The 27,110-nt window shown below is 47.2% G+C and overlaps 1 protein-coding gene across 1 annotated transcript in view; it reads left to right on the forward strand.

The window, feature by feature from the left end:
* DNAH9 (dynein axonemal heavy chain 9) overlaps positions 1-27,110 on the forward strand; it is a 206,620-nt gene that overhangs the window by 8,111 nt on the left and 171,399 nt on the right. The window contains exons 2-9 of the mRNA XM_073881496.1: positions 1,316-1,512; positions 3,455-3,610; positions 4,653-4,783; positions 9,418-9,629; positions 11,211-11,444; positions 17,222-17,389; positions 18,772-18,888; positions 25,708-25,858. Of these exons, the coding sequence (XP_073737597.1) occupies positions 1,316-1,512; positions 3,455-3,610; positions 4,653-4,783; positions 9,418-9,629; positions 11,211-11,444; positions 17,222-17,389; positions 18,772-18,888; positions 25,708-25,858 (1,366 nt within the window). The remainder of the gene's footprint in view (positions 1-1,315; positions 1,513-3,454; positions 3,611-4,652; positions 4,784-9,417; positions 9,630-11,210; positions 11,445-17,221; positions 17,390-18,771; positions 18,889-25,707; positions 25,859-27,110) is intronic.

The raw sequence follows: 27,110 nt of genomic DNA on the forward strand, positions 1-27,110 counted from the left end.
CCACAATAGCCAAACTGTGGAAAGAGCCAAGATGTCCATCGACAGATGAATGGTTAAGAAGATGTGGTATATATACACAATGGAATATTATGCAGCCCTCAAAAGGAATGAGATCTTGCCATTTGCAACGACGTGGATGGAACTGGAGGGTGTTATGCTGAGTGAAATAAGTGAACCAGAGAAAGACATGTATCATATGACCTCACTGATATGAGGAATTCTTAATCTCAGGAAACAAACTGAGGGTTGCTGGAGTGGTGGGGGGTGGGAGGGATGGGGTGGCTGGGTGACAGACACTGGGGCGGGTATGTGCTATGGTGAGCGCTGTGAAGTGTGCAAGACTGTTGAATCACAGATCTGTACTTCTGAAACAAATAATGCAATATATGTTAAGAAGAAAAAAAAGAAGAGAAAGATAGGAGGAGGGGAAGAATGAAGGGGAGTAAGTCAGAGGGGGAGACGAACCAGGAGAGATGATGGACTCTGAAAAACAAACTGAGTGTTCTAGAGGGGAGGGGGTGGGGGGATGGGTTAGCCTGGTGATGGGTATTAAAGAGGGCACATTCTGCGTGGAGCACTGGGTGTTATGCACAAACAATGAATCATGGAGCACTACATCAAGAACTAATGATGTAATGTATGGTGATTAACATAACAATAAAAAATTATTAAAAAAAAAAGATGCCCCGTCATACCACCTGCAGACAGATGGGCATCCTTACCTTCATTTGTCCTCTATTTTGCCTCCAGCCCCTCTGACAGTTTCAATCACCTCTTATCCACTCCGTTAATGAGGGAGGGGCTCCTGCCCAAGAGTTCTGGGGCTGGCCGAGCACACAACACTGGACCGATGAGACTGACAGCAGTTTATTAGTCACACACACTCCCAGCTCGGAGGAGGCTGCTGTGTCCCTCAGGGTGGCACTTGGGAACACAGTGAACAGCTGGAAGCTATGGGAGGCAAGCTTGGTAGGATCCCAAGGCTGGGATGCCCACTGGCTCCTGTGGGGGGATGGGATCGGCTTGTTGGAGGAAGCCCTCTACTCCAAACAGCAGCACCCTTGCCTGTCCCCCTGATGAAGAGGGCTGTTTGGCTAATCCCCAGGAGCTGGGTGGGCAGGGAAATTTGCCGGTAGGCTATTCACAACCCTCCCATTTTACCAGGTGTCCAGGCAGTACATAACCTTGGTTCTTAGTTGTCAGCCCTACAGCACAGGGACCTGCAAAAGGTTTCTGGGCCTTTCTCAGATAGTCCTTCTTTAAGGTCTCCAAAGAAGAATGCCTACCTTTGTTGCCCCCTGCACGTCCATTCCAGGTGGTTATCCCCGTCCTGGCCAATGAGAAGAACCACCTCGACTGGCCCCACGTGGTCTGTCAGGACGTCCAGAGGCACGCCCACAGCCTCCAGTGTGACCTCCTGGTTCTCCTAGAGCAAGTGAAGGGGAAAACCTTGCTGCCTCTTCCAGTGGGCGCAGAAAAACTCGAGTTGGCGGCTTCTCAGAGTGAGACCGTGTAAGTAGCACCAGCCTGGCCATCTGAGCCTCTGCAATTCAACTCGGGAGGGGCTGCTTTACCAGAATGTGGTTCTTGGCGACTTTTCTGTTCCGGACCCTGCGCATCTCCTCGTTCCACACACCAGCCTGTTTGCCTAAGCATCCCCGGGCTGTGTGTTTTCTGCTGATTACCACCCTTGCCCCAGTCCCTCCCCCTGAAGTGTCTGAAGGCCATCGGAATTATTTCAGGGCTGAGAGCAGCCACACCGATTTCAGTATTCTGCTTATCAGGACAGTGGCTCATCATTGGCAAGGACCCAGGGCCGGGCTGGGAGGCAGCCGCGCCTCTTCCCAGCATTTACGCGGCACGTAATGTCACAGAACTAACCCTGGTGGCCCTTGCTATGGCTCCATACCCCGCTCCCCCCGCAGTTCAACACTTCTGTCCGGTCTTGGGGATTTTTCTTTCTCTTTTTTTTTTTTTTTTTTTTCCGAACAGAAATAAATCTGGCTTCATGGAGACTTGAAGCCCACACCTCCCGTGCCTGGGTGGGCATTAAAACCTCAGCCTCTTCTCCTTTGGGGGGTGAGATCCTCCCTCAGTTCTGAGAAAGCTTTGTTTCTGTCCCATGGGGATTTTTTTCCCTTTTCTTTTAAGCCAGTCTGTGTATCTAAATGATACATCTTTTTTATCTTCTACCCAGCACTTCTGTGTCTGTGGCAAGAGACCACCTTCCTACGTGAGCGTGGTCTGCCATATTGCCAGGAGTTTGCAAATGCATTGCCTCAGGGCCCGTGATTTGATCTGGAGAAAAAGTTAATGCACGGGATGCCAATGTACTTTTGTAATGACTTTTCGCTATTGGAAGTAACTGGCGACATATATAATTTGAAGCAATTTCCCAGTTAACTAGAAAACATAATGTGGTTTAATAAAAAATATTCAATTTTCTAAGTAAATAAATTCAAATTACCCTTTTCCTGTTCCTTTTATATTTTAACATAATAACATTCAGTGTGTGTGTATGTAATCATCGCTGGGTTGGTCTCGCTTTGTTCAATTTGATCATTTCCCAGAAGGCTGGATCGTATTTCAGGGCAGTGCATATCTTCTCCTTTCAATACCTTCCATAATCACTTGTGCTGTATCACCGCTCAGCAAATATGAATTAAATTAAGCGAAGGTGGGTATCCGACAGGACAATGTGGATGATAGATTCTTTCTCTGTGTCACTTGTGTCCTGGGTTCATGGCATGACCTGCTGTCCATGGAAGCTTTGTGGAAAGACCACCAAAATGGGTTCTGGATGCTCACTCCCTTCCAAAACACCTCGAGTTTTCTTCACTTATTTTGGAAAAGCGTTATGAGGGGGAATGCTGGTTCCTCAGCATTCTGGAAAGGCCAAGGACATCATGAAATCGCCTGTGGTGTTCAGACAGCTGATGCTCTGCCTTGTGGAGGATGGAGCCTGACTCCTCTTGCTGCCGAAGGCAGAACTCAGACCAAGTGAGGGAACTGGCAGAGAGGCAGATGTGGTTCAGGGTGGAGACCGACTTTCTCCCCAGACGAGCTGATCTACTAAGGATCGCACTGCTTGGTCAAGGAGGGAGCTTGCTGACATGGGTGGCGCTCAAGCAAGGGGTGGATGGTCATCTGAATATTTTCTGGCCAGCGTATTCTAGCAGTGATGAAAAGGCTCGGCGGGATTAGTCTTCAGGAGACTGGTGAACCCCCACGTGTACATAATCATGTACACGTGCACACGTTGGCATTTTGTCTGAGGAGAGAGGAGCTGTATTTTTTCTTATTGACCCCATATCAGAGTCTGTCCTCCATCCAGGCTAAGAATGCCTGGCCAAGGTAGATTTTTCCTCTTAAAAGACTTGGAATTCTGCTTGGGGGTGGGGGGACACCCAGAGTTATTTCCAGTATCCCGGGAGATTCGTTGTGTTTTTCACAGCTTGGACTGCGACAAGTCCATCATCTATGCCCTTGAGTCGGCTGTGATCCAGTGGAGCCGCCAAGTCCAGCTGGTGCTCAAGAGAGAGTCTTCCCAGTCACTCCAGCAAGGGGAGAGCCCCACCCCTAAGGCGGAGTTGGAGTTCTGGAAAAGCAGGTAGGCGCATGCTCCAGTCCTGGGGCGTAGATGTCTTCCAGAGGACAGTGGCCTGAGGGGGGGCTGTCAGGGGCATTCCCTGAGTCTGGTCCCACCCCCAGCTGTTTCTCCTCACCCCTGGGGTGGGCAGGCAGCTCAGTGTTTCCTGTGCACTGGAAGATACTCACTTTCCCAGAGTTTCAATAGTCGCCCCTCCGTTCTTGAGCTCCGGTCTGTCTTCAGACATTGCTTCAGAGGCGCTTTCAACCAAATGTAAAATCAATGAACTCTCTTTCCTATTTTTCTTCTGCTCATCTACTCCCTCCTCCTTGGACAGTCCAAGCTCTATGCACACACGTTTTGTAAGGATCTGGAGAAAGAGAGAGGGGTTTTGGCAGTTGGCTGCCTGCAGAACAGCCTTTTCTAGGTCCCAGCCAATCATCAGTAGGGCTGGAGAGCCCATCCTCCATGGTGTCGCAGCCCCATGGGATTCCAGGAAGACCCAACTGTTGCTTCTGCTCCTTCCACGCCCACCCCTTGACTCCCCCACTCCCTTGCTTCTCATTATCGCCGTGCTGCTTAATCCTTCACTCAAAAGGACACAGAAGGGTGTTTGAGGCAGATGTCCCTGTCCTGGCATTGGATGGGAGAGCACGTCCGTGCCACATGACCGGGCATGCCTGCCGGGCTCCGGCCCTGTTTGTGCCGCCGTGCTGAGATGCCTAGTCTTCTTGTTGCGTCTCTGACCATTCCTCTGACCTGCTGAGGAGCCCTTCTCCAGCAGCTCTGCTTTGACAACACCTCTCTCACCCCTGCCCCAAACCTGACAGCCGGAGCAAATGACCTCCAGCGGCCAGGCTTCTGAGCCACCAAATGGTCACAGCCGCACTCCCTGCTGCTACCTCCCGGAGCTGTCCCTCTGAACCCCGTCCCCAACTCCGGTGTTGGCCCTCACCGTTCCTCTGTGGAAGTAGCTGGAGGCAGGGCTCCTCCTCTATCTGAGGGTGGGTCATCACAGCATGACCCCGGTTCCCTGGATTCACCCTTCTCCACGGTGTTGTAGGTCTGAGGATCTGGACTACATTTATAATCAACTGAGAGCCATAAAGGTGAGGGGCATGGCGAGGCTCCTGGACAAGCTTCAAAGCAGCTACTTCCCAGCTTTCCAGGCCATGTTCAGAGACGTCCGAGCAGGTGAGGACCAGCCAGAATTTTCCTAGATACGTCGGAGGCGAATTTCCTATTTAGCACCGAATTATCTTCTCTCTCTGATTTCCCCAGCTTACCGTTCTTAAAAGCTCCCAACCTGACACAATCTAGCTTGGCAGCAGGAACACCAAGTCTGGAAGCAGGAAAGCAGCTCCCTTGGGCTCAGTTTGCATTGTCAGTGCTTTGTGACCTCAGCAAAGTCACCTAACCTCTCTGGGCTTTAGTGTGTAACTGTGGTTATGGCGCACACCCTTCCCGCGTAGGCTTCCCTGGGCCACCGTGGGATGATACAGTGAAGTTCTATTGACTGTATTGTACTGTACCCGTGCACGATGGAGTTTCTTACCTCTGGAATTCAGCTCCCTCCGCCCCCAGCTCCTTGAGAAGTCTCTGTGCCATTTCTAGTTCCATTCGCTTTTTCTGTTCCTGTTGTTGCATGGGACTGCGATTTCCTGGCCACGGGAGCACCAGACAAGATCGGCCCTTGTCAAAATTGCCAAGCCAGCAAAGTCTATAATTGGAAGGAGGTAAATTTTTTTCAGGGCTCCCTCTCCCCTCGTCCGGGCCCTTTGCTTCTTTCCTTTCTCCTATGAGACTTCCTCCAGCTCCTCAGCACTGTAGGTCAGAATGGGCTTTTGAAGATGTTCGCAACGTCATGGGATTTAAGCTTAATCCAAGCAGTGATTTTCAAACATTATTTTCTCTCTCAGAACTCTTTCTTCAAGCACAATCTTCTATGGAAGTCCAAAATATAAACCTAGTCAAGGCACTTTTGGTCCGTGAAAGAGGGGCGTGTCCCGCGTCCAGAGCCCATTTTCGGCCCCAGCCCCGCTGTCTCCTTCTCATGGAGTGGCGTTTGGAAACCCCTCAGCCAAAGGAATAAAGGTGCCAGTGGTGGGGTTCCTAACATATGCTGAATAACAGAGGAGAAGCTGGTATAAGAGGCTAGTCTTCGAGGTACTTTTGGGCCCCAAAATCTTACCACAGACGTCACTCTGCCGGCACATAAAGCTGGCTTGGAATGAGATCCCTCTTGGGGCCCCCGTTTATTGCTTCACTGAGAGATTTTGTGTCCCAGGGGAAAATCAACTGCTGTCCCCAATTTATACTTCAGTTCAAATGGGATGGGGGGTCCCCCAAAAGCGGGTGTGTGTCACTCCCGCTGTGAGAGATGATCACGGGAGACATATGGACAGACATATTCTACAAATGTGTTAAAGGCTGACTGTTTTTGGCAACTGATACCTGCCTTCCATTTGTGGTAGTGATTTGAAGTCTTCATCTTACATGATTTTATTCAGGTTAAAATGTGAGCCGACTTAGAGAAAAGCGCTAAGCAGGTAGTATTACAGGTTGCATGCAGACATGAAGGAGTCATGCAGATGGCTGAAATTCGAGGCTCTGAAATAAAGCTTCATGCAGTGAAAGTATATTTACGAGTTGGTTATTTAGAGCCCCATATATATTTTTCACATTAATAAATTAATAGACTATAATCATTCTCATTGATCAATTGTTCTAAAAGATTTGGTTTCTTGGGCGGGCTTCGGGAAGCTCTTTGCAGTAGAGTCTGCTGGAGATGACAGAAATGAGAAAAAACAATACCATCCTAATAGTAACAGATAAACACTACAATAAAAATAGAAATCCTCTGGGCGCCTGGGTGGCTCCGTCGGTTAAGCGACTGCCTTCGGCTCAGGTCATGATCCTGGAGTCCCGGGATCGAGTCCCGCATCGGGCTTCCTGCTCAGCAGGGAGTCTGCTTCTCCCTCTGACCCTCTTCCCTCTCGTGCTCTCTCTCATTCTCTCTCTCTCTCTCCAATAATAAAATAAAATAAAAAATCAAAAAAAAAATAGAAATCCTCAAAGTATATATAACTGAATTCTGATGATGCAAGGAAAGGAATTTTTCTTGAGAGAGAGAGTGAGAGGTGCAGAGGGAGAGAGAGAATCTCAAGCTGACTCCCCGCTGAGTGCAGATACTGCTGCAGGGCTCCCATCTCACGACCCTGGGATCATGACCTGAGCTGAAATCAAGAGTCACACGCTCAACTGACTGAGCCACCCAGGAGCCCCCAAGGGATTTTGACTAGGGGGTTAGGCAAAGGCATGGTCAGAAATTTTGATGGGGTCTTCTGAGAATAAAAAGATTTTAGAGGGATGCCCGGCTGGCTCAGTTGGTGGCACATGCGACTCTTGATCTCAGGGTTGTGAGTTCGAGCCCCACATTGGGTGTAGAGATTCCTTAAAAATAACGACTTAAAGTTGTTTTTAAGAAGATTTTAGAGGCTGGCAATTAATTGATCTTCCCATTTCTAATTAATTTCAGAGCATCTGTCTTGATCCTAGAAAGACCCACTGTGTGTATTATTCCTATTAGTCATGATTAATTCTTTGGCTCACTGATGGACTGAAGGGAGGGAGAAAAGAATATCCCTGGATCGGTGGGCATGAACTGGAAAACGGTGAAAAGGAAAGAAGGAGGTTAAAAGGGTGGAGGCAACAATGTGGGAACGAGCTTGTCAGAAGTGGAACAGGCAATGAAGACCCTTGGGCCACGGGAAGCAACAGGTCCTCGCCGGAGAGGTCTCATCTCTGGCCACCAGGGGGCAGGACTGGCATTGTACGGCCTGGCAGCCAATCAGGCTACTTGCAGGTGGACATGTGTGCAGGTCAGCATCCAGCGGTGGGCTGGAGCCAGCTGGGACTGGCCTGTGGTGTCTTGTGAGAGCCTGCTGTATGCAACTCTTCAAATCCCCCCTCCCAGCACTCACTCAGAGAAGTCGAGTTGGTAGCTAGAAATCAGACATGGTGGGAAGGTCGGCAATATCTATACCCCAGAAACTGGCAAATGCTACGTGTAGTAAAGGCTTTCGTCCCTGAAGAGCCTGTTGTCAATGACTGACCAGCCAAGCACTGGGCATCCCTCTGCAACTGGCTGTTTATATTTACAGTTTTTAAGAGGTGTGAGCCTAATGTTGTGCATTTCTTTCTTCACCTGCCTTGTGAGCCAAGTTGTGATCGCACCCCGGACTGGGTGAGCCAGCCCTCAATCCCGTGCCCTTAAACATCTGGGGAATGCCTACTTATAGGATTAAAGGATTAGAAGGTTTGACTTTTTGTAAAGGTATCATAAAGAGAAGTCTTCTCTGGCCTGACGTCCTGGGCCTCCTCTCTTGCGGCAGGTGTCAAAGCTAGAGCACGTGCCCATTAGCATGGCTGCTAGAGCCGAGTACCCACCGACCCCACACAGTGGTCACCAACCCCCCTTCAATTTACCGTGATATGGGACTTTCAAAAACTTGATTCGAATGCGACTTCCCACTTGGGATATAAACTACAAACGTATGCATCGCAGCTCCTGGTGGAGTGAGCCCCATAGCCATCAAGCCCCAGAGCCATCAAGCCAGGGTTCAACCCTGAAAACTTGGGGTGATCTTGCTTTGGCTCAGCCAGGCAGGGCTGGCTGATTCATGGGGAGAAGACCCTAGGCAAGATATGTAGGTTTTGATTTCTTCACTTGTTTTTTTTTTCCCTAAGATTTATTTATTTGAGAGAGAGAGAGAGAGAGAGCATGAGTGGGAGAGGGAGAGGGAGAATCTCAAGCAGACTCCCCGCTGAGCAGCTGAGCCTGACATGGGGCTCGATCTCACAACCCTGAGATCATGACTTGAGCCGAAACCGGGAGTCGGATGCTTAACCGACTGAGCCACCCAGGCGCCCCTGATTTCTTCACCTGTAAAGTGGGAGTACTGACGCTACTGCACAAGGTTTGCAATGAGATGGTTTATGTCTAGTGAGTAGAACAATGCCTAGCACATTGAAACAAAATAGTGTATATTTTGAGCTTCCTTTAGGATGAATGCAGAACTTCATCCACACAATATAACCTAAGACCATCTGGTCTTATTCGACAGTGCCTGATTATCTGCCCGGGAAAGAACCAGCCTTTATAAATCAGATCAGTTTCATTCAATGGGCTTTTGCGTTTCCTCTCAGTTGATCTGCAGAATTAGTCCCCAACACTACTGGGTTTCCTCCTTTCCCTCTCAGTCCTCACAAGGTGACTAACGAAAGGCACCTCTCTTTCCTTGGCTGTGTTCAAAGGAAATGGTGGGAGGTTGTCCCGGCTTTGAAAATCTTACCATAATCAGTCTGTGCTCTTTCTCTATTCCCTGTGACTGCTCCTCGGTACCGGCTCCCTGAGCCCCTTTTTAGCAAATATTTATCAGAGACATTACCTTTCATGGATCAACCTGCTCGGGTCCAGGGGCTGTGCTAACGGTGTACGGATTCTGTTTGTGTTGCTTTAGTCAGAACTTCCCATTTGAAGGCAGATCTTTCTGACTCTAAAGCTTGTCCTTCCTCATCTACTTTGGATGGCCTCAGACCTAGCAGGAGCAGAGTATCTTCTACATACAGGGCACTGGACTGGGGAAGCAGAGAAAGACAGAAGTCCAGATACGGGGCTTTTGTCAGAGAGACTCGTCGGACCATTATCTCAGCTGTCCAGAAATTCTAGACACTGCTCTGCAGGTCCTTCGGTCCCAGGCACCTGGGCTCCACTGGGTGGGTATGAGCCCCAAGCAGGGAACGTGACCATCTTCAATTCCTTCCAGCTCTGACAGAGGCACGGGACATCCGAACGCACCTGACGCCACTCTCCCGCCACCTGGAGCTCCTCGAGAGCCTGGAGTTTCCCGAGGTGAAGCCACGGCTGCGTCCCCTGCTCCACGTGGTCTGTCTGATCTGGGCCACCTGTGAGTCCTATCGCTCCCCGGGGCGGCTCACCGTATTGCTCCAGGAGATCTGCAACCTCCTCATCCAGCAGGTCAGCCGTTCTGGGATTCCTGACCACCTCCCCCGGGGGCAGGGGCTGGGGTGGGGGCACCGAGTCACAGGAAAGAGTAAAGGGTGCACTTTTTTCAGGGCAGGGAAATAATTATGGTCCAAAGGATTCTCACGCTTCAATTATTTTACTGTCACCACCGATAAGTTATCGAGGTGTCCTCAGCAGTACTGGTATATGTGGGAGGACCAGTCTTCCTTCCCCCTCTGCCCACGACTTGGGGTCAGGCAAAAGGTGGCCATGGTGAGTTTCAACCTCAATGCTCTGTGCCCATGGTCAGCGGCAAAGCCCAGCAGTTAAGAACGCTGCCTCCAGAGCCGGACGTCCTTGTACCAAATTCTGCATCACCACCTGTTCGCTGTGTGTGCCTGGGCAAATTACTCACCTCCTCTGTGCCTCAATTTCCCCACTGTGCAATGGCAAAAAGACGAGGACCTATCTGCATCCAGTGCGCCCATGCCATCCACGTGCTATGAACTCAGTGCCTGTGAGCTAGAGAGAGACAGCTTCTTGGACCACACACTCCACTCTCCTCCTTAGGGACTCCGTTGCAACACCAACCAGCACAGCATAAACCTCAGGCAGTCTGTCTGTAAACAGAACTTGGGACCATAATGAGCCTTGGGTGATCTGCCTCCCAGATTGGCTTCTTTTACCTCTAAGGAGCTGGGACCCCGAGAACACAATGAACATATATAAAGAGTGATTGGTAACTAACATCTGCAGAGCACATTGCAGCCTGCCAGATGCTGTGACATTCGAGACCTTGCCACTTTCAGATGAACCCTGTGAGATGGGCAGGGAGAGCCTTATTAATTTGTTTAAAGATTTATTTAAAGATAAATTTATTTAAAGATAAAGATTGAGGAGGTTAACTGAGTCACCAAAGATCACCCAATCCAGGACCGGAAGCCAGTTGACTACTAGACCAGCACCCTTCCATCGCTGCCTGTTTGTCAGCCAGGATTCTTGTGGTTGGAAGGAAAAGAAAACCCAACTAAAACTAGCATTGACAAGAAGATAATTTATCAGTTCATGTACCCCAAAAGCCCGAGGTAAGGCTGGCTCCAGCCCTGGCGGACAGGAAGGGCTCAGATGACGTCACCAGGACGGGGTTATTTCTGTCCCACCCAGTGGCGGTGAAGGTGGTTGTCCTGATTCAGCCTCCTAGCTTTCCAGGTTCAAGGCTCTTGGAAACGGGTTCTCATAGAATTCTTGCTTTTGAATTACTTGACTATAGAAAGCCAATTAGTCACAAGAGAACACCCAGGAAAGAACACCTCCCCCAGCCCCAGCCCCAGCCCCAGCCGGCCCAACTGAAGTTCACCGTGGTCCCTCTGCTTGGCACTGGCCCGTCCCTGAGCCAATCCCACACAGTCTGGCTCGAGCCCAGGTCCCAGTCCACCTGCGAAACTGAGGATGGGGTCAGAGGTCTCCTAGAGGATGCTTCTGAAAAGTACTCCTTTGCCAATTATTCCATTCAGAGTCGAGGGGATGGGCAAAAATTGCAGGGTGCCCTGTGCCCGTGCATGCTCAGCGCCCCCTGATCTGTTTGCGTCCCAGGCCTCTAATTATCTCCACCCAGAGGGCCTCCTGAGAAGTGAGGTGGAGGAAAGTCAGAGAAAACTGCACATGGCCGTGGACACATTGAGCTTCTTCAAGCAGGGGTTTCAGGACAGAAGGGAGCATCTCCATACTTACTTCAAAGAGAACCAGGAGGTCAGGCAGTGGGATTTCCAGTCTTCTTTGGTCTTCGAGCGATTGGATGGATTCCTGGGGCGGCTGCTCATGGTGCAGGTGAGTGTTCTCGTTCACTGTCAGGCTCCCGGCTGCGCACAGGAGGAATCAGTAGCAGGAGAAGGCGGGCAGACGAATGGAGGGGATCCAGAGAAGGGCAGACGCAGAACCAGGGAATGTCACTGGGGCGTATTAAACGCCACGATGAACGTGAAACAGGTGTGTTAACTGGGAGCAGGAAAGAGCAGAGGGGCTCTGGGAAAGAGGGGAGCATGAGAGGAAATACATATCGAAACTGGAGTAGGACTTCTCCAGGGAAAGAAGACGGGGAAGGGCATAGAGACAGAGAAAGTGTCTAAGCGAGAGAGCCAGAAGCTAGATCTTCCGCGAGGCACACCTCAAATCCTTCACCGGATCGTGGAAAGTACAAATAATTGGCATCTAGCTTTACCCTAAGTACCTCCCGCTTCTCTGTCTTCCTCTTGGGATCAACCCCTGCCCCGCTGCTTGGCCCAGGTGACAGACCTGCTCCAACCTGCCCAGCCTGGCGACCAGCACCCCCTTGCAGGCTCTCCTCGCCCCCGGCAATGGAAGGGGAGCCCTGAGTCGTCAGGCCCTGTGCACACGCTAACGATATGACTTTGCATATACACAGCTATTCTAACATTGGGGCACCTCATCTGCTGGGTGTCTTCCGTAAGCACAAGCAGCGATGGCCACCGGTCTCCCAGGAGTTACCCTCACCAGTGGCTCGCAGGCTGCGCTCTCTCTCTCTCTCTCTCTCTCTCTGAATCAAGGGCACGGATGCATAAAAAGCAGTTGCCCCAGTTTAATTGGAGAATGGCTTGAATGTCACCACGCTGTGTCTTCCTGCTCCTTCCCCTACTCCAGCCTCCTGTCCTTCGCTCTGGCTTCCCTCTCCGCTCTGAGGGCAGAGCCCCCTCTTCTTTCCTCTTCCTTCCTTCCCTTCTGTGAGTTCTTCCTGTTTTGTTTTCCTTACCTTTTTGTTCACCCTGCATTTCTGTGATCTTCCTGTTCCCATGGCTGCCCCCTCCCCGTGTTAGCATTTCCTCCCCTCTGCCAAGTTTCTTCTCCCTAATGTTCGCTCTGACTCATCCCCTTACCCTCCGCCCCCCCCCATCGCTTCCCTCCTGGGCTCAGTGCAGAGGACACGGGCTATTGATCTTCTGGGAGCATATTTCATGTGGCCCTGTAGTTAACATTCTGTGTATCTCTGTGATCAGTGCCCTTTGGAAACGGGATTAATCTGCTTCTTTCCAGCAAGAATTAACACGAACCTCACCTTCTTCGTCTTGCTGTTCTAACATGTGGCCACCGAGACGTGGGCAGCAGGAATTAACAGATACACGAAGCCACGTTAGTGAAATGACGCCCGTACCTTTACCCTTCTGCACGCCCATGGCCGGGGTTATGTTGTAAAAAGGCTGGCTTTTCATCTCTGCAGCTCCCTTGGATTTCTTCCCCTCTGCTTTGTATCGCTTTTCTCCCTGCTCTTTGGCACAGGAAAGTTTTATTGTGCAGATGGCCTCTTCCCTCTGGGCACCTGCTAAACCAAAAGTGGGGGCTGGGCGAGGAGGGGGCTGGGGGAGCTGTAAATTGCTGAGCAGAATCCGCAGGTCTGAGCTGCAGAGGGATTGTGTTCTCTCAGCTTAACCTCCCCCTCCCCCCCACCCCCGCCCCAGCCAGGATACAGCTGAGCTCTGATCGAGCCAGCCCTCAGGGAGGGAAGGGAAGAACAGGAAAATGAAGCACTGACATGTTTCAGGAGCCTATCTCCTGCTCCGGCGGGCCGCCGACATTCAGCCAGAGCTGGGCATCCGTGCCCTCGCTAAGTGTGACTCGTAAACTCACTTGCCTGTGGTCACAGGGCGCAGGGAGATTTGGCTGGCGTTTGCAGCCAGGGACATAGTATCTTTCCAGCAAAGTTGTGAATCTCCCAGGGAGCCCCGAAGGTCCCCAGCCCTGTGCCCTGCGTTGAGAGGGTTTCAAACTGACTTGGGGCTTTTCTTTTGCCCTCATACACTCGATTATGCCTTTTTGTACCCAGTTTCTGCCACCTGATTCCTACCTCTTTTCTTCTAAATAACCCATTTGGATCAAATTATAACCTACCCCCCGTGCGTGAAAGGTCCTTAGTTCTTGGACTTTATGACTTCCTAAGGAAATCCCAAAAGTATATAAAATCTGCAATTGGAACAGTCAAAATTGAAAGGGGAAAAAGAGGTTCCGCTGCCTCTTGATTCCCTCCCTCACCCTGCCTCCCAATTTGGTGCTCCAGCGCGCGCGCATACACACACACGTGCATGCACACACGCACACGTGCATACACACACGCACACGCGCACACACACAAGTGCATACACACGCGCGCGCGCACACACGTGCATACACGCGTGCGCACGCGCACGCACACACACACACACACGTGCATACACACCCTGCGCGGGGTTCATTTTTGTGCCCTAGTCATGGAGAGCCTGCAGACCCCCTGTTTCTGTTTCTGCCTGCAGCCTCTTCCCTACAAAACAGTGTCCTAAGCAGCTTGGAGAGAACCTCATTTCTTTCATTATCAAATTGCTGTAAAGCTGTGATTCACTTGGAGACAAAATGATTTCCTGCTGAGGCTTTATGCGAGGTGATTAGCAAGGAGAGAGGTAATCAGCTGACCTAATATGCACCGAGTTTCTCAGCTCCTTCCACCATCTGCAGCCATTCTGCTGCCTCCTTCATTCTGAGGCTAATTGGGGCGGCTTCCCTTTCAGCCTGGCCAGAGCATGTGGCCACGTAGGAGACCATTAGCTGCATAAGGTCGGCCTCTGTCGAAAGGTAAAGAAAACAGTCTTTTACCCAGCGACCTTTCAAGATTTTCATCTGTGAATGCCTGCTTTGTGCTCTCCCTTAATGAATTCTGAAGACATTTCTTTTAAGATGGGTGGCGTGACCTCTCCTTCGAGACCGGGCTTGTGTTTGTGGGGCTGGTCATTATGCCGGCTTTCGACTCCACGCCTCACGGGGCCACAGCACAAATGGAGCCCTGCCCCCCATCACCCCTATTAAAGGTTGCTCCGTCGTTGCAAAGAATAGGGCCCAAGCAGGGTTGGGTGGACCCAAGGACTTCGGGCCCTTGATCCTAAGATATTTTTAAGTGTCAGTTAAGCCTCATATTGGCTTGAATTGCCTTTTATCTGTCTTGTGAGGATTGCTAAATAAACAACGAAGAGAACTGATGTTCAAATATGTTAAGAATCAAACTTGTAGTCAACCATCGTTACAAGGCATCTGTTTCCACAGTTGGGAGACAACTTTCTGCCTGATTCAGGAATCTTCTCTACAATGCCTCTGAGGTTATACTTCTCCTAAAATCCCTGCCGTGGTGGAGAGCTCACTACCTCTCTTAGTGCTCCATTCTATAGTCGGGCATTTCTAGCCATGAGACGGCTCTGTTTTATTAAGTGGAACCACATGAAACTGCCATTTCGGATAGGTCAACATGGTCAAGTACAAGACATGTTACAGATGCAACCTGCAAGTTGAGGCCAAATCCGCTTTTTTTCCTCTTCCCTCATTTGCCTTATTTCTGCCCTCTGAGTAGGACCATGCTAGGTTCTGCCTTGCACTTGACCGAGGCCCTTCAAACACTTAAAGGCACAATTCCACCATGCTATGTAATGTTCTTCGCTTGTCTAATTTTTCTTATTTTCTCCAATTGCTCTGGAGTCCCTGGTTCCTAGGTTCTCTGCCGACCTGTCGCCTTCTGGAGGTGCTGTAGCTAAGTGCGAGTTTACAGATCATGTAGTTTTTCATTCAACAAATGTTTCTTGGGCGTCTAGGACTCCCAGGGGCTGAAGATACCATGGTATTTCTGGGGCCCAAGACCATGCTTCGAGTATCCTTGAGACTAAAATAGCGCAACAAAATGGCATCTAGTTTTCCGATGTCATCAAACCTGTCGAGATGCATCTGTCTTTTAACGTGGTTAGAGAGTATTTTCTTAAAAATTGAAAATGAAATTCCACGGAATTAGGAAATATAAGTATCCAGGTGACATTCCATAGCACAAATACCTTTCTCCTATCACACTGATTACAACTAAGCACTTTTTGAATGATTTGATTTACTATTTAAGTCAGTTTCATTTAAATCAAATTCATTCCTGTTTTCCTCCCTGTGTGTAAAGTTGAACCGTGTTTTTAAATAAAGACTGCCCCATTTCCCACCATCAGAGGCAAGAGCCCCTGGTCCAGGTGGATGTCTTCCTTCCCCTTCCTTGGCTGGTTCTCTCCTCTTCTCTCCTCCCCGACTGGAGCTGCTTGCTGACAAACATGCCTAAGCACAGCCAACTACAAAGGTTGTTAGATGGGCTGCCCCAGGCTTCGAGGTACCCTTCTGGCAACGTGGGTCAAATCAGCCCCATCTTAGCACTTCCTGGTGCCTGTGTCGCTATGACGGGACTTGGTGTCCCAGCGAGAGAGAAAGGAGTTGGGCAGGCTTTCACTAGGGCTGACTGGTCTACCCGCAGTGGTGGTCCTTGGCAGCAGGGATTTCCTGGAGTGGAACCAGGACCCGCTGGGTTTTCTGCCCTGTAACACAGTGTTCCCTCTACCTGCTCTTCAGATTCCCTCAGGGTAGAAGGCCCCCTCTCGGGGGTCCACACCAAATGTGTGCCAAGACCACCCAAAGGGCATTATTGTCTTCCTCTCTCCTGTTGAAGACGTGTGCGCCTACACTGGAAGTTGTAACAGAGTCTTGGTTGGCAGGTTCTGTGATTTCAGATGGGTATTCGTGAGAGATAAATACAATCTGTCATGTTAGTGTGTTCTGGAGGCTCCTGTCAGACGAAGCGGCTCCTGGGGGCTTGGGAGGGGGTCCTCCCTGAGGCTCTGGGCTGTCCACCTGTCACTTAATTCTGACCACAGCGGGGACACTGCCCTGTCAATGGCCACAGTGACAGTAATACACACTTACTGCGTACTAAGTGTGTGCCAGGCACTGGCCTAAAGCCTAAGCCAGCACTGACTTACTTCACTCCCACTATTATTACCCTGTTACAGATGAAGAAGCCCAACACAAAGATGTCACGTAATTGCCTCTGTCACCCAGCCGGCCACACGGGGTCCCGTGGCTGCAGACGCTGGCAAGAGCACCCTACACTTGACTTTTCTCGGCGGGAGTGGTGGTGTCTCCCTCTTTGGCTTGTGCTAGAGACTATTTGGAGGGTCCACTTTCTATCAGTATGCCCTAAGATAGCTGTCCTTCTAGAACTAGATGACACGCTCCCTTTGAAATGGATTTTTTTAAAAATCGGAAGTAAAGCTACCCATCACACAAATAATGTTGTTAAATTTTATTATTTATTTGAGAACACGGAAAGAGGCTGAGGCATAAATTTGATTTTTTTTTTTTTTTGGTTTGTGTCAATTTTATTTATGTGTACTTTCTCTTTGCTTTGTTAGTGAGTTTCACCAAGGGTTATTTATACCAACCCAATCTGATAATAAGGTCCCGATACTAATCAGCCTTCATATTTTCCTAAGCAACCACCTGCCCCCCCCCATGATTTCTAGTCCTTCCTGATACTAATGTGAATGTTATCTGCTGCTGCTACTGTTGTTATTATTTTATTTTATTTTTAACCATTTTATTTATTTATTTGAGAGAGAAACAGAGAGAGTACAAGAAGGGGGAGGGGCGAAGGGAGAGGGAGAAGTAGGGCCCTGGCATCATGACCTGAGCCGAAGGCAGACACTTCACCAACTGAGCCACCCAGGCGCCCCCTGTTGTTACCATTTTGACTATTTTGTGAATTGTCCCTGCAGGATCTCCTGAACACAGCCCTGGATTTCCACCAACTGGGAAAGCTTGAATTTAGTGGCATCAGAGGGAATGCCCTGAGTCAGCAGGTCCAGCAAATGTACGATGGATTTCAAGAGATGTACAGGGTCTTTTCAGAGTCCTCCTATGACTGCTTGGACCCCCGGAGCATGGTGAGGCTTGGAAAGGCTTACTTGTAAGCTTTTTTCTTTTTCTCAGATGCCTCCAGGCAGGAAGGTCTGGGTGTTTACTTGCATTTTCCCTGTGTATTTCCTATGGCCCTGGTTCCCGAGGGAGTCCTCAAGAGGAGGAAAGAGCCAGAGTTGCAGTGTCCAGGATCAAGGACACAAGAGCCCACATGTCACCTGTAGCTGGGGACATCTGAGACTTGTGGGTCCAAGCCTGCAGCAGGAAAAAAAGCAGCAAAAGTCAGTACAGAGACAGGGAATGGAATGCTGAGAAACGAGTGACTGAATTATGGGAGAAGGCATTGCAAGAGTATATGAGGGGAAGAGGAGAAAGGAATTGAGCAGAAATCTGCTCTGAGCACCTTCAGACAGTGGGGGGTTAGTTGGCCAAACCTAGAAGATATCACTTTCTAAAAATTCCATGAGTCTGCAGTAGGGAAAAAAAGGGGGGGGCAGGTAACAAAGCAGGGTATATACCATGTGTTTCCTACCAAATGATAAAATAACAACACACTAAATCCTACACACAGGGACATGTACTAAAATGTTAGTGTGGTTGGGTTTGGGATGGAGAAAAATGCTATGCTTTTCTATTTTTGTCTTTTTGTAAGGCTATGCATCAGTGTTGTAACGCAATAATAACAGCTAATGATCGCTCAGATTAGAGATTTTAGTTAACCAAGTTTCTTGGGAAATTTGTACATTCTAAGAAAGAGAACACACTTTGGGCTGTCCAATGAAAGACAATAATTGAGACATGCTTACACTCAAAATATATGTATATATTCACTGTTGATCTGAAATTTAAATTGAACTGGGTGTCTTATAACTTTATTTGCTAAATTTGGCAACCGAAGGAACAATGGCTAGCTGCCGTCTCTAACCAATAAAAGTGTACTTCGAAGAAATCGTGGGAATTCGTTTAATTGGCTTGCTTTTCTTCTAATGGCCAGATTAGTTTGTTTACACTAAAAAAAAAAAATATGGGATTTTGAGTTGGGGGAGGAAGGAGTGTAGGTGGGAATGATAGACTAGCCTCCTTGCTAGCGCTGTTACTGCCAGGGTGGACTTTGGGGTGGTATGAGCTGGCCTTGTGGCTTTGGGAGGTAGGAGAGGGGAGGGGCTCTGAGAGGGAGTGACACAGTGACAGCCTCCCATCTGACTCACTTTACCCTTTTGCCTAGTGTCTAGGAAGACAATACTGTAAGAATAGGGTAATTGTCTACATGAGCAAAAACTAATCGATGCCAAGGTGTAGTTTAGAAAATTACAGTGAATCCTTGGCATAGCCGATTCAAGGATACAGAATGTAGTAAAGAGCATAGTGGAAATCACGTTTGTCTTCTGTCCACATGACGTCTCTTCAGGAATTCGAAAATGACGTGTGTGAATTTAACCGAAGAGTAGAAGATCTTGACCGAAGACTGGGGGCTGTCTTCAGTCAAGCCTTTGATGATGCCCTTGATTTGGAGCACGCCTTCAAGGTTTGTTCAGTAGGGTGGGGAGTGCAGCTGTGCTCCATTCGCCCCCCACCCTCAGCAAAGGAGGGCAAGGATCCTCTTCCCACTGTTTTGTTCCTTGCAGAGAGCAATTGTTCCTGGCAGTCCAGTAGAGAGGTATTGTGGGTGAACTAGCTAGGGAAAAAGACTGAGCAGAATCGGGCTTCTCAGGTTGATTATTAATGCTTTTCTAGAAACACAGCGACGTAAAAATACTTTTCAAAAGAGTTTATCTGGAGGTGCCTGGCTGTCTTAGTCAGAAGACATGTATCATATGACCTCACTGATATGAGGAATTCTTAATCTCAGGAAACAAACTGAGTGTTGCTGGAGTGGTTGGGGGTGGGAGGGATGGGGTGGCTGGGTGATAGACATTGGGGAGGGTATGTGCTATGGTGAGCGCTGTGAATTGTGCAAGACTGTTGAATCACAGATCTGTACCTCTGAAACAAATAATGCAATCTATGTTAAGAAAAAAAAAGAAGAAGATAGCAGGAGGGGAAGAATGAAGGGGAGTAAATCGGAGGGGGAGACGAACCATGAGAGACGATGGACTCTGAAAAACAAACTGAGGGTTCTAGAGGGGAGGGGGGTGGGGGGATGGGTTAGCCTGGTGATGGGTATTAAAGAGGGCACGTTCTGCGTGGAGCACTGGGTGTTATGCACAAACAATGAATCATGGAACACTACATCAAGAACTAATGATGTAATGTATGGTGATTAACATAACAATAAAAATTTTAAAAAAGAGCATGCAACTCTTTTTTTTTTAACTTTAATTTTAATTTCAAGTTAGTTAACATAGTGTAATATTCGTTTCAGGGGTAGAATTTAGTGATTCATCAGTTGCATATAACACCCAGTGCACATTACACCATGTGCCCTCCTTAACGCCCATCACCCGGTTACCCCATCCCACCACCTGTCTCCCCTCCAGCAACCCTCAGTTTGTTTCCTGTAGTTAAGAGTCTCTTATTTTGGGTGCCTGGGTGGCTCAGTTGGTTAAGCGACTGCCTTCGGCTCGGGTCATGATTCTGGAGTCCCGGGATCGAGTCCCATATCGGGCTCCCTGCTCAGCGGGGAGTCTGCTTCTCCCTCTGACCCTCCTCCCTCTCATGCTCTCTCTCTCTCAAATAAATAAATAAAGTCTTTTAAGAAAAAGAGTCTCTTATTTTGCCTCCCTCTCTGTTTTTATCTTACTTTATTCTTCCTTCCCGTCCCCTTTGTTCATCTGTTTTGTTTCTTAAATTCTGCATATGAGTGAAATCATATGGTGTTTGTCTTTCTATGACTTACTTCACTTAGCATAATACCCTCTAGTTCTATCCACGTCGTCGCAAGTGGTAAGATTTCTTTTTTTTTGATGGCTGAATAATATTCCAGTGTGTGTGTGTGTGTGTGTGTGTGTGTGTGTGTGTGTGTGTACCACATCTTCTTACCCATTCATCTGTCAGTGGACATCTGGGCTCTTTCCACAGTTTGGCTATCATGGACATTACTGCTATAAAGATTGGGGTGCAGGTGCCCTTTCAGATCACTATGTTCATATCCTTTGGATAAATACCTAGTAGTGCAATTGCTGGGTCGTAGGGTAGCTCTATTTTCAACTTTTTGAGGAAACTCCATACTGTTTTACACAGTGGCTGCACCAGCTTGCATTCCCACCAGCGGTAGAAGAGGGTTCCCCTTTCTCCGCATCCTCACCAACATCGGTTGTTGTTAATTTTGGCCCTTCTGACAGGTGTGAGGTGTTTTTGTGGTTTTGATTTGCAAATCAAAACCATCTCATTGTGGTTTTGGTTTGCATTTCACTGATGCCAAGTGATGCTGAGTATTTGTTCATGTGTCTGTTGTCCATTTGGATGTCTTCTTTGGAGAAATGTCTGTTCCTGTCTTCTGCCCATTTCTTGACTGGATTTTTTCGTTTTGGGGTGTTGTGTTTGGTGAGTTCTTTATAGATTTTGGATGCTAGTCCTTTGTCTGATAAGACATTTGCAAATATCTTCTCCCATTCTGTAGGTTGCCGTTTAGTTTTGTTGATTGTTTCCTTTGCTGTGCAGATGCTTTTTATCTTGATGAAGTCCCGAGAGTTCATTTTTGCTTTTGTTTCCCTTGCCTTGGAGACATGTCCAGCAAGAAGTTGCTATGACTGAAGTCAAAGAGGTTGCTAGGTTCTCCTCTAGGATTTTAATGAATTCCTGTATCACATTTAGGTCTTTCATCCATTTTGAGTTTATTTTTGTGTGTGGTGTAAGAAAGTGGTCCAATTTCATTCTTCTGCATGTGGCTGTCCAATTTTCCCACCACTTGTTGAAGAGACACTTTTTTTCCATTGGATACTCTTTCTTGCCTTGTCAAAGATTAGTTGACCATAGAATTGAGGGCCCATTTTGGGTTCTCTACTTTGTTCCATTGATCTATCTGTCTGTTTTTTTGTGCCAGAGCCATACTGTCTTGATGATTACAGCTCTGTAATAGAGCTCGAAGCCTGAAATTGTGATGCCTCCAGCTTTGGTTTTCTTTTTCAACATTCCTTTGGCTATTAAGGGTCTTTTCTGGTTCCATGCAAATTTTAAAATTGTTTGTTCCAGCTCTGTGAAAAATGCTGGTGTTATTTTGATAGGGATTGCATTGAGTGTATAGATGGCTTTGGGTCGTACAGACATTCTAACAGTATTTGTTCTTCCAATCTAGGAGCATGGAATGTTTTTCCATTTCTTTGTGTCTTCCTCAATTTCTTTCATAAGTGTTCTATAGTTTTTAGAGTACAGATCTTTTACTTCTTCAGTTAGGTTTACTCCTAGCTATCTTGTGGTTTTGGTGCAATTGTAAATGGGATCAATTCCTTGATTTCTCTTTCTGATGCTTCATTGTTGGTGTATAGAAATGCAGCAGACTTCTGTGCATTGATTTTATATCCTGCAACTTTGCTGAATTCCTCTATCAGTTTTAGCAGTTTTTTGGTGGAGTCTTTCAGGTTTTCTACATAGAGTATCACATCGTCCCCGAAGAATGAAAGTTTGACTACTTCTTTGCCTATTAGGACATCTTTTATTTCTTTCTGTTGTCCGTCTGATTGCTGAGGCTAGGACTTCTAGTACTATGTTGAACAGCAGTGGTGAGAGTGGACATCTCTGTCATGTTCCTGACCTTAGGGGAAAAGCTCTCAGTTTTTCTCCATTGAGAATGATTTTCATGGTGGGTCTTTTTTATATGGCCTTTATGATGTTGAGGTATGTTCCCTCTATCCCTACTTTGTTGAGGGTTTTGATCAAGAAAGGATGCTCTGTTTTGCCAAATGGTTTTTCTGCATCTATTGAGAGGATCATAGGGTTCTTGTCCTTTCTTTTGTTAATGTGGTGTATCATGTTGATTGACTTGCAGATGTTGAACCAACCTTGCAGCCCAGGAATAAATCCCACTTAGTCATGGTGAATAATTCTTTTAATGTACTGATGGATCTGATTAACTAGTATCTTGTTGAGAATTTTGGCATCCATGTTCATCAGGGATATTGGTCTGTAACTCTCCTTTTTAGTGAGGTCTTTGGTTTTAGAATCAAGGTAATGCTGGCCTCATGGAATGAGTTTGGGAGTTTTCCTTCCATTTATATTTTTGGGAACAGTTTCAGAAGAATAGATATTAAACCTTCTTTAAATGTTTGGTAGAATTCCCCTAGGAAGCCATCTGGTCCTGGACTCCTGTTTGTTTGGGAGATTTTTGATTACTGATTCAATTTCTTTGCTGGTTATGGGTCTGTTTAAATTTTCTATTTCTTCCTGTTTGTTTTGGTAGTTTATATGTTTCTAGGAATTTATCCATTTCTTCCAGACTGCCTAATCTGTTGGCATATAATTGCTCATAATATTCTCTTATAATTGTTTATATTTCTGCAGTGTTGGTGTGATCTCTCCTCTTTCATTCATGATTTTATTTATTTGGGTCCTTTCTCTTTTTCATACGTCTGGCTTGGGGTTTATCAATTTTGTTAATTCTTTCAAAGAACCAGCTCCTAGTTCCGTTGATCTGTTCTATTGTTCTTTTCATTTCTATAAAATTGATTTCTGCTCTAATCTTTATTATTTCCCTTCTCCTGCTGGACTTAGGCTTTATGTACTGTTCTTTTTCCAGCTCCTTTAGGTGTAGGATTAGGTTGTATATTTGAGACTTTTTGCTTCTTGGGGAAGGCCTGTATTGCAGAGTACTTCCCTCTTAGGACACCCTTTGCTGCATCCCAAAGGTTTTGGACTGTCGTGTTTTCATTTTCATTTGCTCCCATGTATTTTTTAAATTCTTCTTTAATTTTCTGGTTGACCCATTCATTCTTTAGTAGGATGGTCTTTAACCTCCATGTACTTATGGTCCTTCCAAATTTTTTCTTGTGGTTGACTTCAAGTTTCATAGTGTTGTGGTCTGAAAATACGCATGGTATGATCTCAAAATTTTTGTATCATTGAATCCCAATTTGTGACCCAGTTTGTGATCTATTCTGGAGAATGTTCCATATGCACTCAAAAAGAACGCGTGTTCTGCTGCTTTAGGATGAAATGCTCTGAATATATCTGTGAAGTCTATATGGCCCAATGTGTCATTCAAAGCCCTGGTTTCCATGTTGATCTTCTGTATAGATGATCTGTCCATTGCTGTGGGGAGGTTGTTAAGGTCCCCTACTATTATTGTATTATCATCAATGAGTTTCTTTAGGTTTGTTATTAATTGACTTATATATTTGGCTGCTCCCAAGTTAGGGGCATAAGTATTTACAATTGTTAGATCTTCTTGTTGTATAGACCCATTTATTATGATATAGTGTCCTTCTTCATCTCTTATTATAGTCTTTGGTTTAAAATCTAGTTTGTCTGATATAAGTATGGTTACTCCGGCTTTCTTTCCATGTCCATCAGCATGATAAGTGGTTCTGCACGCCCTTACTTTCAATCTAGAGGTGTCTCTGGGTCCAAAAGGAGCCTCTTGTAAGCAACGTATCAATGGGTCTTGTTTTTTATCCATTCTGATACCGTGTGTCTTTTGATTAGAGAACTGTAGGGCACTTACACTCAGGGTAATTATTGAAAGATATGAATTTAGTGCCATTTTATTACCTATAAAGTCACTATTCCTGTATATTGTCTCTGTTCCTTTCTTTTTTTTTAAGATTTTATTTATTTTATTTGAGAGAGAGAATGAGAGAGAGAGAGCACATGAGAGGGGGGAGGGTCAGAGGGAGAAGCAGACTCCCTGCCGAGCAGGGAGCCCGATGCAGGACTCGATCCCGGAACTCCAGGATCATGACCTGAGCTGAAGGCAGTCGCCTAACCAACTGAGCCATCCAGGAGCCCTGTCTCTGTTCCTTTCTAGTCTTTGTTACTTTTGGTCTCTCTTTCCCACAGAAAAGCATGTGACTCTTGATCTCGGGGTCATGGTTTGAGCCCCATGTCGGGTGTAGAGATTACTTAAATAAATACATAAACTTTTTTTTTAAAGGGTTTATTCTGGAATGCTCTCTTTGGGTCTTATCAGTAGGGTGGCCATTAAAAGTGGAGACATCTATTATGGTCGCCACCCTGAATCCATGGCTCTGTTGCACCCTGCTGTTTAACCAGTGCTGCCAGGTTGATTCAAGCTGGAGCAAACCCCGAGTAACTGGTTATAGGAGTCAGCTACTAGCAACTAGAATAAGAAGACTGTACCCTTGCCCTTTATTGCAGGGCAGGAGTAATATGGAAGAAGAACAGGGAGGTGGCTTAGGATGATGAGTAGACAAATAGCTGTATAGTGAGTATTCTGAGTGAGACATGTCATGAGACATGACACTTTTGTAGCACATGATCGACCTTCCATAAACTACAAAAGAACTTACTCTGTAAAGGCTTAAGGATTAGAACCAGGATTGGTCAGTGGCATTTACCAGGAGGCAGATTTTGGCTATTAAAAGGTGGAATGGACTTCCTTGAGAAGTGGATAAGTTTCTAGTCGCTGGAAATGTCCTCAGCTAGCTTCAGTGACCAGTGGGACAATCATAGAAGAGGCTCAACCCTCAGATGGGTGAGTCTGCACTATCCTAGGATACCAGGTGACCCAGCGGGTCAGGCTTCGTTAGCCATTGAGTATAGATGCACACAACCTTTTATAAATAGTGCGGCTCCCTAAATAATATGGGAACACTAGTAGGGTTCCTCTCCAAGCATCTGAACTCATTCCAGAAATTAGTTCCAGAATTAGTTCTTGCTCCCACCCTCAAATTTTAGCCTTCCACATTCTCCCCAATACCCAGCTCACTTAGCTTCTTCACCCTCCACCTCTGTTTTAGGTCTTTTTTTAATGGAGAACTTCACCTCTCTGACATCTTTAGTTTTCTCTTTTTTGGCCCTTTACTCAGATTCTTTCAACACATCAGGGTTTGACAGGTAATTTAGCGGACAGGACTCCTTCCCCTTTAGAAACAAAGGAGAAAGGGGTGCCTAGGTGGCTCAGTCGGTTAAGCGTCTGACTTTGGCTCAGGTCATGATCTCAGGGTCCTGGCATTGAGCCCTGCGTTGGGTTCCCTGCTTCTCCCTCTCTCTCTGCCCCTCCCCCAACTTGGGCACTCACTCTCTCTGTCAAATAAATAAAATCTTAAAAAAAGAAGTAAAGGAGAGGGGGCACACTATGAATATCCACCTATTCATAATTATTGATAGAGTCACAATAACAATTTTTGATCCTCTTCTGTTGGTGGACATATGAAAGAAAGGCCAGGACACAGGATGTGTGTAAACTTAGAAAGGGTGAATCTGTGACTTTTCTTCTCTGTGTCCTCTGCAGCTGCTGGATATAGCAGGGAAACTCCTGGAAAGACCGCTGGTAGCACAAGATGCATCTGAAAAATACTTGCTGCTCATCCAGATGTTCATCAAAGACCTGGATACAGTGAGGGCGATATACAGTCAGCGTGTCCAGGAGGAGGCAGAACTTGGTAGGTCTGTTGCCTGCAGATTTGGATGGGGGTAGTTGTGTTACCAGGAAGGGTGCAACTTGCTCCTCTTATATCTGTGAAATGGCCACGAGAGATCCATGATATTCTCTAAGAAAAGAAAGAGCAACCTTCTTGCTCGAAATTTCAGACCATCTTGGGTAATTGCAGAATTCACTAAACTGTGCATTTCCCTGTGTCTGGGGCTGAGATTGGTGGCCGACCCAGAGCAGTGAGGTCTTGCCTGCCTCTGGCTGAGACCTTAGCATATGTAGGAGTTGACCCTTGGTCAGTGTTGCCAACACTGCTTCATCTCCGACATACCTCAGTTCCACGGTAGAGTTTTACATGCCCAAGAAAACTTCCTGATCCCTTCCAAGGCCATAGCAGCCATGCTTCTGGAGGGAGGAACCAGCAGGAGCCCGACAAAGGGTGGCACCACACCGAGGTGTGATTTCTCCATTTTTTATGGCAATTCTTAGGTGCCCTGTCTTATCTGATTGAAAGTCAAACACAAGTCCAGTTCAGCTCTACAAATATTTCTTGAGTCCTTGCTAGGTGTGGACACATTTGTGGACAGAATAGGCAGAGGCAGTCCAGGGTAAGGGATAAACGAATTAATCCTGAAAGGAACACATCAGTATGAACGATATTAACAAGAACACGGAGCAGAAGTAGTGTTCAGCTTGCGTCATAAAGAATCGTAATGGCATAAGATGGCTTGTGGCTGGGAGATCTGAGGGAGCACGTGTGGAGTAGATGGCCTTGAGCCAAGCCCTGCAAGGTGGGGGGATGGATGGCCAAGGAGAAGTGGCGAAGGCCTCTGAAGCAGAGAATGAAGGAGAGGATGTGGAAGGTGACCGGTTGGACCTGCCTATAGCAGGTGTATGGAGGGAGATCAGGTGAGCCACGGAGTTTGGGGCTAGATTTAGGAATCTGGAATTCATTATTCAGGCACCAGGAACTTTTCCAAGGTTTTTAAGCAAGAGAGTAGCAGGACCACTATGTGGATAAGCAGGTTTCCTAGCGAGGTCATTCCCAGAAAATCTGTTGGCCTCAGCTTCATGTGGGATCATCGTCATGCCTTCTTCTGGTTCGATACAGAATCTGAAAGCTCACATGCCTTCTGAGGCCTTATTAGTTTTCAACTGCTGCCCACCAAATTATTGTGATGTTTGTGGCTTAAAGAAAACAACACCCATCTTTTGGCTCACAGTTCTGTAGGTCAGAGCCCAGCTTGATGTGCCTTGTTCTC

This window comes from Callorhinus ursinus, unplaced genomic scaffold, assembly GCF_003265705.2.
Source record: "Callorhinus ursinus isolate GAN/ISIS: 27379988/994484 unplaced genomic scaffold, GSC_fseal_2.0 scaffold43, whole genome shotgun sequence".
Lineage (NCBI taxonomy): Eukaryota > Metazoa > Chordata > Mammalia > Carnivora > Otariidae > Callorhinus > Callorhinus ursinus.